General features: G+C 30.0%; 2 protein-coding genes across 36 annotated transcripts; one reads left to right on the top strand and one right to left on the bottom strand.

Annotated features, from left to right (window-relative positions):
• Positions 1-4,583: 4,583 nt before the first annotated feature.
• On the top strand, positions 4,584-6,789 carry LOC111880392 (uncharacterized). Of its 35 annotated transcripts, none has more exons than XR_008224347.1 (6): positions 4,584-4,890; positions 4,979-5,084; positions 5,199-5,233; positions 5,450-5,578; positions 5,860-6,126; positions 6,424-6,789. XR_008224347.1 is itself a non-coding variant. In XM_042902553.2 (6 exons), exons 1-6 carry the CDS (start codon positions 4,773-4,775, stop codon positions 6,508-6,510), a joined length of 480 nt encoding a protein of 159 aa, XP_042758487.1. In that variant the 5' UTR covers positions 4,584-4,772; the 3' UTR covers positions 6,511-6,789. The 35 variants fall into 35 exon arrangements, 16 of the variants coding, with proteins under 16 accessions (XP_042758487.1, XP_042758492.1, XP_052620250.1 ...); XR_008224346.1 differs by having other exon boundaries at positions 6,421-6,789; XR_006192382.2 differs by having other exon boundaries at positions 6,407-6,789.
• Positions 6,790-10,818: 4,029 nt separating this feature from the next.
• Positions 10,819-12,363, bottom strand: LOC128134212 (uncharacterized). Its single transcript, XM_052771688.1, has one exon. It carries the CDS (start codon positions 12,361-12,363, stop codon positions 10,819-10,821), a length of 1,545 nt encoding a protein of 514 aa, XP_052627648.1.
• Positions 12,364-12,467: the final 104 nt, after the last annotated feature.

Below are 12,467 nucleotides of genomic sequence, written 5' to 3'. Positions count from 1 at the left end.
TTGCCAATAATAGAAATATCATCACCAATTTTCATAAATGCCATTGCAAGGAATATAAAGTAACAAAAATTCACTTTATTGATAAAATGCCAAAAAATTTGTCCTTACAATGGAAATATAAAAACTATGTTTGTAGACATTTCCTAAGCAATCTATCCGATCATAGAACAAGACGACTGAAATCCATCTTTCATGATCAGATTAAGCTTGCTCTTCTTAAGCTTCCTTCTTTCTCTTAGATTCTACAAAACATCAAAATGTGACTATCACATCATGTATTAAGAATCTATGAATAGGAACTTAATAGAGTTATATAGTGGATGCACCTGAAGTAGAGTCACACAACTTGACTTTACTATCTCTATGATCTTTCAGGTGGTCTGGGCAGCTTCACATCCAATGTCCCTTCATTGGCAATAGAAACATATGGAATCTTCAGGAATGACACATAGGACTATCTAAGAATTAGTCTTTCTCTTAACCATATGGTCAAACGGTTTGACCTTGGGCGATCCCTTTCCATTGGGAAGAGAAACCTTTTCTAGACTACCAATGTTACCATTGTCACTGTCCATGGAAACTTGGAAGACAGATCCTTCAAACATATTTGCTTGACCAGTGCACTTGAGCTTTTCTACTTCAACACCAATTAGCAAATATGTCAGATCAATTAGGGTCATGTTGTGGTTAGTCATATAGTAGTTCTTAATGAACTAACTATATGAATCAGGATGCGAGTGAAGAACCAAGTCAACAACTAGCTCATTTGGGAAAACGACACCCAACATTCCTTATTTGTCAATGTGTGACTTCATTTTTAGAACATATCCACACATAGAATTTCCATCTATGTGTTTACATGCCAACAGGGCTTGAGTAACTGTGAAATTTTCAAGTTGAAGAAAATGTGGGTCGGGGAGAATCACTGGAGGGGGGTGGAGGAAGAATTGGAGAAGCATGATTTCCAGTTCCACCGTTTGAAGAAAGGAACATTCTTTCACCTTGATCAACTTGTGGAATATCATCTTCAGATTGAGAAGGAAAACCATTTCGAAAAGGATGAGGAAGACCATAGATGTCTGACCTCGACATCTATAAAGCGAGAAAAGGATTCAAGTTAGTTGATTTATTTAATCCTTAGTTATTAACCCAAAATTTAAATTAAGGCTAGGATCCATATTTTCTATTTGAATTCTGAAGAGGGATGTCGTAATCAAATTCGAATCTATTTCAGGTAGGTAAGCTTTTACCAGTTTCAATCTAATGAAACTCCTAGATTGTTGAGATTCATTGAACTATTCAATGGCATGTTTAATCTCGATTATGCTCTAAATTTTGTGACTGGGATGTCGAGGATCACAAACGAGATGTGAATAACCATGCAAATTAGCTAGGTACTCTCGATCTCATTTATCATTCAATTAATGTGTCGGTTAACCACTCACGCTCCATTAATCAATGATAATTTACGTGACACCCATTGCCAACAATATTAGTTCATATTAGTTTGCCGACTAACCACACATGCTCTACTAACGCCCAATAAGGTGTAATGTGCAATTTCATGGGTTAGCATCAAATTCATATTTTTCCTAAAGTAACTAAGAATGAGATTTTTAGAAAATGGTTTAGTTACTTTATCATTATACTTTTAATGAGGATTAAGTGTCCTATCGAACTCGTTCGGCTAACGACCCTCCACCATACAAGAGAGCGGTGGGTAAGAATAGATACCCAATGGCGGTCATTTTATAGGCCGCTTCCTTAAACTACCCTTATCGTATGGCTTCGTGAATGAGGCGTACTAGCGATTTGACAAACTTTTCTTATACACATATATAATATATTGAACATTAAATCTTACATATAGTATAGGGTGTATTTTAAACATTTTAAAATACTAAGGGTTTACTCTTTTAATAAATTAAACATTTATATAATATATTGAACATTAAATCTTACATATAGTATAGGGTGTATTTTAAACATTTTAAAATACTAAGGGTTTAATCTTTTAATAAATTAAACATTTAATTTAATTAAATTTAAACCACCTATGGATTTACTAATTAACATTAATAAAATCCATAAGGATATATTTTAGGGTTTATCATTCTAAATTTCCAAAATTAAACCTTTTAATTTCAAATTTCAAACAACCCAAAATTATTAATTATTAAGTCCACTTAATAATTATATAGTAACCAGTTATGGATATATTAATTGTCCTTTAATTAATCAATTGATTAAATCATTAATCATATCCATAAGGATAATTACAAACAAATAAATCATCTTTATCTCATCCATAATTATCTCCTAACATTTAGGTTATATTTAATTATTTAATATTACCAAAAATTAGATTAAGGCAGAATAAATAAAAGATAATTACCAAATATAAAACTAGTACATTAAGTTAGGCAAGAAAATCCGAAATATGGGATCCGAAGCAACAACTCGACGAGTTGGAGGACCAAAATCGATGTGTTCATGCAACTCAATGAGTGCCAAGAGCAACTTGACGAGTTCATTGAACAAAATGTCGATTCTGTTCCCTTCTCCTAAGAACAATTCACAATTGCATCATATTCAATAGAAAACTAATCCGAGGCTCTGATACCACTGATAGGTTTCAAGAAAAACATACAATCCTATCTATGAATGAAACCATAAATTGATTGGATCTAAGTTTTCTCTAATTGAACATGCAAACTTCAACAACAGAGAAGAAACCCTAGATTCTATGTATTATAATCGAAATTCACATAATAAAGATTAAAATGCATACCTTGATTGTTATATTGTAATAACAATCTAAAAACCTTGCTTGAAAGACCTTCGGTAGCAAGCGCCACAAGTGTCGTGCCTCTAATGGCTCACAAACAAACCTAGCAACCAAGGATTGCTATATATATATATATATATATATATATATATATATATATATATATATATATATATATATATGTGTGTGTGTGTGTGTGTGTGTGTGTGTGTGTATATATATATATATATATATATATATATATATATAGAGAGAGAGAGAGAGAGAAAGAAAGAAAGAAAGAGAAAGAAGATATAATTTCAGCTTTAAACCTTTAGGAGGAGTGCATTGATGAAATCCAACCCTATGGAGGGTTTATATTGATGTTAAGAAGATATTAGATTAGGTAAGTGTATCCAAGATAACCCTAATCCCTTAACTTCCTTCCTAAGGCATCCATGGCACCCTTAGTGCCCAAGGAAACCCTAGCAGCATCTAGATTGTGTCCCCCCCCCCCTCCCCACACTTAGGGCTAGCAAATATGTACCATGGAGAACCAAACAACATTTTACCAACCGAACCAATAAAATCGGTAATCAAGTTGTTTGGTAACCAATATGTTTGGCTGGTAATACCATGCCAATTAAGTAGTATTGGTACGGTAACAATATGAAATTTTTAATACCATGGTTGTACCGTACAAAACAATTCATATATATATATATATATATATATATATATATATATATATATATATATATCAATTAATAAAAATAAATAAATATTAGTTCTCATATATGCATGTTTTAGTTAGAATAACAAATAAAAAGTCTTGGAATTAATAAATTAACACATTGATTAACAAATTTCTTGATACTTATTTTTTAAAGAGCATGAAATCGATGATACAAACGCACATGACGCTAAAACTCAAAAGGAATACTAACTTCTCATTCCTTGTATTGCTTCAATTTGCTTCCTCAAGGAATTTGCTAGGGGTGGGCCTCTTTTAATCCTTTTAGTCGCTTCCAAAAGATATAGTAGTAACACAAGCAAGTGAAGCAACGATTAATTGCCCACAAATTTAACTCATATTCACGTATAGGTATATATTAGTTAAGTTTTTTGGTATTTACCATTATGTACTAACGAAATTTGTCGGTAGCCAAATTAGTTGGTACCAAGTATACTTGGTACGGTACTAGTAGTTAAATTCTTATGCCAACTCTAGTTGGTACGGTGCATGGTTTGAAGAAAAAAAAAACTTGGTACGATACCAATTCCACCCCTACCCCCACTATAGGGAGATTCCAAAATGCTTAATGCTCAACCATTAAACATTGTCACCTTTAGTCCCTGTAGTTTCAATTAACTCCTTTAATCTCAAAACTAATTACAAATTAATTTCTTATTAAATATTAATTAAACATTATGATTTCTAAATAATATATTATTTCAATAATACATTAATAAAACATTTATTTTGATTTCTAATTAAATTATTAACCAAATAATAAATTAATAAATCATTCTTCTCTCTCTAACAGTTATCATATTCAATTGTCAGTTTCGAAGGCAACGAAAAGGACATTGCTACTATCAATTGAAGTACATACCAATTATAGTTGTCAGCTTAGACACCTAATCCAATAATATATATATATATATATATATATATATATATATATATATATATATATATATATATATATATATATATATATATATATATATATATATATATATATATATATATATATATATATATATATATATATATATATATATATATATATATAAAAGTTGTGATGAGAAATCCCTATCGATCAAACTTCCTTGGCTCTCACCATCTCTAATTAAACCCCAGGTCTCCCAAAACCTCACCCCATGCCTTGCATATGCTCTTTTTCTCTCTGGAACTTTAAGCGGCATCATCGTCCCACCGCCTTCCCCCTCTACCTTCTCTCTAACCCTAAACCGCCACTAAATCTCCGTACACACAAACATGTACACTCTAAAGAAAACCCCAGGTGTATGTCATTTGCCAATGCTGATATTAGACATCGACGCTACAATTGAAGGAGTCAAGGAGGTGTTTCATGTGAATCCATATCTGTTCTTAGGTTTGTCTACGGATCTTTATAATGAAGTAGATTTATGATTTATTTATCCTTACATCGATTTGTTTTGTTATCTTTTTCTTATATGAAGGTTTCTTTGAAGAGGGACATTTTTGCTGTTATATTTCTCTTGGATTTTCTTTGACCGTACCACTCTTCGTAATAGGAAGACACGCTACAAAAGGTCTACTCTCCATGTAAAGAATCTCTCGTTTCATTACCTTGACTTGATGACAAAAACTCATATTCTTCTTTTAATAACATATTCAATCTGTTTTTTTAATCATATTGAACATGTATCTACACGAAAGCCGAGTATCTGGTCAAATCCGAGAGTTTTATAAAGGTGTAAGTTTTACCAGTTTCATTTTATAATTGGATTTTCTTCTTTTTTATAATTTGAATGAATCCTTCTTTGTGTTTGTTAAATTGGTGGTAGTTTTTACCTGGTATAATAATAATTTTAATACCAGAGTCAAAACCCTCCTATTTTTTCAAAGCTTAATATGAGTTATATATATATGGTATAATAATAATTTGTTTGTATGTTGCCAATAAGTAGTTTACTGGTGTTTCAAGGGAAAGAAAGACATAATCTCTCAAGTGAAGGGAGAATTGCATATGGATCTGGGTGTTGTTGTTAAGCTTATGTCAAATTTATTGATCAAAATCATTAAGTTTAGAAAAGAGGGTGAGTTGATTTACCTAATTTAACTATACCTTTGTTTATTTTAGTGTGTTAAAATTGGTTTCTATACCTTGATATTTGGTTTTGAGTTTAAGACTCATGTTCTGTAACGTCAATTTTGATTTCTAGATTTAAATTCTTGACATATATACTGTCCAAGTTTGATCTTTCTTATAGTTTGTGATTTGATCACTCTATGTGTTTTGTTAACTTCATAACTTATTGTTAGATGGGATTTTTAGTAAAATTTTCATATTATCTCTTCTTTTTGTGTTTATGGACAGGCTGGAGTTGTGACATGAGTAAGTGGTCTATGGTCTTAATTCTATTTGGTTCAGTTGGCTTCATTTTTAAAATTTTCAAGATTGAATAAACCTCTAAGGTTTGTTTTTTCCCTGTTTTCATAATTTTTATTGCTTTTAGGAGAAAGGTTATGATGTTAACACAATGAACTATTAATTCTAAAAAAACAGTTAAACAACTTTGATCCGTTCTTGAAACAGAGTGTCCCTTATGGGAGTTGATTGCATCGAAAGGAGTTAAATTTGTTGGTAATTAGTTTTCCATAATAACACCTTATTGCAATTTGCACATTATGTTACTGTTGATCTAATTATGAATGTAAAAAGATGATGTTTTTTTTTTTTTATTTTCATTATGAAATTAAACATTGCATTTAGAAAGATGTTTTTTTATTTTATTTTACTTGATTGATATAACTATAAAAAATATTAGATGATTAATATATAAATCACGCCTTCTCTCTTTCTCTCAAATGACATGCTTCTGTTTTCTGTTTTCAGGTTATTTACATTTTTAATCATATCACAGGCTTTCGCTTTCAGCAGGTTATGCAAATGAGTAGGAAGACAAATCAACCACAATTTATACGGGGAACAATCTCGAAGGGAAAAAACAAAGAGAAGCAAAAGTAAAATACTCCAAAAGCAGCGTAGCAGCATGAACATCTGATATAAGCAATTAAGCAGGAACATAGAAACCGAAGTGTATTTTAGTAAAAAATTTAACTATTAATAAAAAAACAATAATTGGTTATTTGAGAGTTTGTAGTTCTTTTGATTTATTAATTTTGGAAATCTCACATTTTATTCTCCTAACTTTACATGTCATGGTTTGAGTTTATCTATGTAAATGATTTACCTAACGTTGTTTTTTTCTTCGAATGCAATGTTTGTTAGTGGCAATTTAATTTATATATTTCACAATGAAATGTTTTATTGTCCGACAAGATTAATTAACAAAACAGACTATACAACATTTTCTAAACATATATTTTTTTTGTCAATTAAATAAGTAAATTACATGAAAGGTCCCTATGGATTGCAATATTATTTATACTCGCTCAATATATTTTTCAACTCAGGAAAATTATAATGGTTTGGTTTTATTTTGGTTTAGTCATGCCGAACCAAAAATGTCTTTATTGCCCTTTAATATTTTATTTTTATTTTTCTTATTAATTATTTGTTTAGTATAATTTTAAAACTTAAATTTGGCCCATACCTTAATTTACCCCCTATATTATACGACATGGTTCTCAGTTTAACATCATTTCATGTCACTGTTGCGCACGGTATTGTAAGGCTATGAACCTAGCAATAAACTATATATGAAAGGGAACTATCTAGCGCAAAACAGTCTACCAAAAGGCCGAAAAGAAACTATATTCCGAGAGGAACTAGCTAACGACGACACATCGCGTGGGTACCTCAGTAGTATATATATATATATATATATATATATATATATATATATATATATATATATATATATATATATATATATATAGGTTCAGGTTCATTTGAGACCATTCTAATTTTGTAAGACCGTGAGACCAAATCTAAAAATAATTTTAAAATGCAAAATAAATGGAAAAATCCAAAAAAAAAAAATTAAATATTATTTTGGGAACTTGAATTAACTAAAAAAATAAAAACAAACAAAAAAAATAAAAAAAACATCCTTTTTTTTGAAAAATACATGAAATATTTTAATAGAATATTGCACTGACATATTCTAAAAAATAATTTTAAAATGCAAAATAAATGGAAAAAATCTAAAAATTCTTTTTTTAAATATTATTTTCGGAACTTGAATTAACTAAAAAAAATAAAAAAAAAGTCCCATTTTTTTTTAAAAAATACGTGAAATATTCTAATAGAATATTACACTGTATATATTCTAAAAAATAATTTTAAAATGCAAAATAAATAGAAAAATCCAAAAATTCTTTTTTTAAATATTATTTTCGGAACTTGAGTTAACTAAAAAAATAAAAAAAAATAAAAAAATACGTCTCACAGTCTCACAAAATTAGACCGTCTCACATGAACCTAACCATATATATATATATATATATATATATATATATATATATATATATATATATATATATATATATATATATATATATATATATATATATATATATATATATATATATATATATATATATATATATATATATATATATATATATATATATATATATATATATATATATCAGCTTATTTATTTTAACTCCTTCCTATTATAACAATTTTTTAGTATTGAATTTGAAGTTTGCTCTAACTTCAATTAATATAAAAATCTATTCTAGGATATCAATATTGCGATTAAACCTGAACTTTTATTTGAAAACCGATTTTAGCATATAGTTTTTAATCCGATAAAGATTTTCTTAATTTGTTATACAATAATATCAAAATCGATATTTTGCTAGATTATCGGAAGTCCGTTGAATCATAACCTATTTTAAAGTATAATAGTTTACATATTCCTATTAGCTCGTTTCCTTCTAAAAAAGTTCAATGACTAAATGTGAACAAACTTCCTATTGTATTATATTTTAGCAAAGTATTTATTTTTGTTAAATTCTAGTAACATTTGTTGATGAAGAAATCTATGAAATAATAAAAGAAAAAAACAAAACCCCGAAAATATATTAAAAAAAACGAAAAACCGAAACCGAAATAAAAAAAGCAATGGTTTGATATTTTTCAAAATAAAAAATCAAAATTTCAATCTGATTTTGGTTTTACAAAAAATGAACTATTCTCAGTGATGTGAATTATGACCATTGATTTGGCATGCGGAATTAAAGAACACACAAAGAACACAGTGATTTGGTTGTTTAAGAGATGCATTCGATTATGAAAGGTGTTTACAAAAAAGGATCTAGATCTAGATTTACATAATTAACACACACTAACATTCTCAATGTTACATCTCTCAAGCACACCTCTACCTGTGGTATGAACCCATTTTATATAAAGGTGTTTACATGTCTATCTCTCTATCTCTTATGTCACAAGGGGGAATTTTAGATAGAAAAATTCCGAATTGAACGCTTTCTCATTTCCTTTTTGGTTTTATAATTATTTTTTTATTATAAAAAGGGAGAGAGATTTAGATATAGAAATCCAAAAGTTTAATTTTTGTAAAACCAACATCAGATTGGAAAATTGTGATTTTTTATTTTGGAAAAATACCAAACCATTGGTTTTTTATTTTGGTTTCGGTTTTTCGTTTTTTTAATATATTTTTCGGGGTTTTTATTTTATTTCATGGATTTCTTCATCAATAAATATTGCTACAATTTAACAAAAATAAATAATTTGCTAAAACATAATACAAGAGGAAGTTTGTTCACATTTAGTCATTTAACTTTTTTAGAGGGAAACGAACTTTCGATTTTGTTCACATTTAGTCACTAAACTTTTTTTTGTTATTTATTTGCCACTGAACTATTGAAACTGTTCACATTTTACCCTTATGACCGGTAACAACCGGTCATAAGGGTAAAATGTGAACAGTTTCAATAGTTCAATGATAAATAGATAAAGAAAAAAAGTTTAGTGACTAAATGTGAACAAAGACGAAAGTTCGTTACCCTTTCAAGTCATTATCCCGAAGAATAAATACGACAAAAGTCAAAAATGGATAATAAATATGAGATGGAAGAATATTTAATATTATATTATATTTAAAATATTTATTAATATTATTGGTTCGGTTCGGTTAATAGTGGTTCGATTTTGGATGAAAACCATAACCGAACCATATGTATTCGGTTAAGCAAAATTAGAAACCGCACCATATATTTTAGTAATGATTCAGTTAAAATGGTTCGGTTATATTGGTTAATTTGGTTATGGTTTGGTTTTTTGGTTAATATTCTCACCCCTAATGTCCCGAACATCATTTTGCATGAGCCTATATATAATTTGAAAATGAATAAAATGTCATAAACCAACATTAAATAACATATTCGAACAAAGCGCAAAAATATATTTTCTTCCTAAAATCATTAATAATTTGTAAAAAAGATTGTTCACATTTTGACAACTTTTTTTTTTTTTTTTTTATAAATTTGACCATTTAACTTTTTAAATAGTCTATAACAGGTGACAATGATAATATATGAATACATTTAACAAGTTAAATAGTAAAATACATATAAAAAATTACTTAAACATAAAAAAAAATAAAAAAAAAATAATTACCTCGCAAATAATTTTCCCTTGTATTAATTATCTATCAAATTTTACACCTAAAAAGCTTTTGTCTGTGTGAATAGTATATAGCACACCTTTTGGGTGTGTTACTGTACAACATGAGTGAAATGGTGCAAAGTTTGGACGCCGGTTGGAGCAAAGCAAAAATTGACACCAAATTACTGTTTTGAATACTGTAAAGAGCCTTAGAGATGCCCTCAGCTAAATCTGACTAAGAGAATATTCAAATTATAAAAATTAAATGAATAAAAAAATATGTTCTAATAAGTGATCATGTAATTAATGTTTCTTATCTTAGATTAAAGGTAGGCCAAGATGCCGAACTATATTTACTAAACTATTTCGACGTTTTTTTTTCGGCGCATTTTAGGGCAAACTGCCAAACAAACTGCCAAACAATGTTTAATCAATACAAAAAGAAAAAAAAAATTATAAGCAGTTGATGTAAACAAATAGACAATAAGATAAACTTTCGGTAATTCTTGTACTTCCAAATAGCCGTCTACCCGCGCCAAGCGCCGGGTGCGATTTTTCTTTATTTTAGACATTAGTTCGTATATAGGATTAGTGTTTTTGCACAAATAGTTTGCTACACATAAACAATTATCAATAAGAGTCATGCTATCAAAAACGAAATCAGAAATAATTAAAATTGAAAAGTTGTGATTCTGTAAAAATGAATATGAACACATGATTGGCTAGTCATTATTTATCATGCAACACTTCTTTATACACGACATTTGACGTATAGACTTCACTGCCGTTGAATTGTTCATCGGGTTTCACCAATACTTTTGTAGTGGCACGTGATATCCCTCTGGATAATGCCACATAAAGTTGGCCATGTGAGAAAACCGATTCTGGAAGATAAATTCTTACACTTGGAATTGTTTGTCCCTGAGCTTTATTTATTGTCATTGCAAAACATAATCGAATTGGAAATTGCTTTCTCTTCAGCTTGAACGGGAACGTGTCATCTTCAGACGGACTTAGAGGAATCCTTGGCAAAAATACCCTCTTTCCAGCATGTTGACCAACAGCTATTTCAGCATCAATGACATTGTGCTGAAAACTTTTACATATCAATCGGGTGCCGTTACATAATCCATTTGATGGGTCGAGATTCCGTAACAGTATTATCGGGCATCCAACTTTCAGTCTTAAGTAATGAGGGGGCAAACCACTAACACTGAGCGTGTTCAAGAATTCCACAGGATAGAAGTTATTTATATCGTCCACGACTTCATCAAAACTATAGTAAATTCGCTCTTCTCCATGGAATCGGCCGATCAAATAATCATTAATCTCATCGACACTATCATTTCTTGTGGATAATATTGCACGCGAAATTATATAATCTGGTTCAGATCTATTAATTTCAAAGGATGGAAAGATTGCATCAATCAAAGCATGCAATGACTTTTCTTTTTTAGTGAAGGGAATTACCATATCATCAGGGATGCGAATAAAGTTTCCGTGCACCGTTTCTTCAACTCCATCACCGACACGTAATAGAAAGTCTGAGAACCATGGATCGGTTAGTGCTCTCATATTTATAGTTAACCACAACTTGGTAATCGAAGACCAAAGAGGTGACATACGTATGCTAGAATCCACAGTCTGTGCTCGTGTTCCAATGACAACCGACAATACTTGTCTGAAATCACCTCCCAAAACCATTATCTTTCCATCAAATGGGAGCATCACCCCAGTGATATCTTTCATTGTACGGTCAACCGCCTCCAATGCATGTCTTTTAGCCATCGACACTTCGTCCCAAATGATTACTTTTGCAGTCCGAAGTAGTTGTGCAGTACCACTTTGTCTTGAAATCTTACAGACTGAGTTATTTTCAAGATTGATAGGAATCTTAAAGTGAGAGTGAGTTGTTCTTCCCCCGGGCATGTTATTAGCCGCAACACCAGATGAAGCAGTCGCGAGTGCAATATGACCACACGAACGAATATTAGCAAGTAAAGCTTTGTACAAAAATGTTTTTCCTGTTCCACCAGGACCATCTATGAAGAACACTCCAGGAATATCATTATGGACATGCCGCATGATCTCATCATATGCAAACTTTTGTTCGGGATTGAGAGAATCTCGAGCTTGTAAATGTTCATGTTTTAAAACAATAGAGCATTCTTCTTGTACCTCACGAAAAACTCCAAATTCTAAATCGACGTTTTGATTTATTTTTGGAAGATCAAAATCATCAATGCGGTCACCCATAGATTGTAGGAATACCATGATTTCAGTGAGGACCATATTCTGGACTCTCTCAACACTGCCGTATTGTCATCTATAATCTTCTGAAAGTCCATTGTAGTGCTCATGCCATAACTTACGAACAT

This window comes from Lactuca sativa, chromosome 5 (assembly GCF_002870075.4).
Source record: "Lactuca sativa cultivar Salinas chromosome 5, Lsat_Salinas_v11, whole genome shotgun sequence".
Lineage (NCBI taxonomy): Eukaryota > Viridiplantae > Streptophyta > Magnoliopsida > Asterales > Asteraceae > Lactuca > Lactuca sativa.
This window is presented reverse-complemented; position numbering and strand designations above follow the sequence as displayed.

What these genes read in the sequence shown, in the direction of transcription:
- LOC111880392 (XM_042902551.2), top strand. Translation starts at nt 4,773, where the DNA reads ATGTACACTCTAAAGAAAACCCCAGGTGTATGTCATTTGCCAATGCTG. An exon ending in GAATCCATATCTGTTCTTAG is followed by an intron (nt 4,891 to 4,978) that starts GTTTGTCTACGG and finishes TCTTATATGAAG; the next exon opens with GTTTCTTTGAAGAGGGACAT. An exon ending in ACAAAAGGTCTACTCTCCAT is followed by an intron (nt 5,085 to 5,198) that starts GTAAAGAATCTC and finishes TCTACACGAAAG; the next exon opens with CCGAGTATCTGGTCAAATCC.
- LOC128134212 (XM_052771688.1), bottom strand. Translation starts at nt 12,363, where the DNA reads ATGGTATTCCTACAATCTATGGGTGACCGCATTGATGATTTTGATCTT.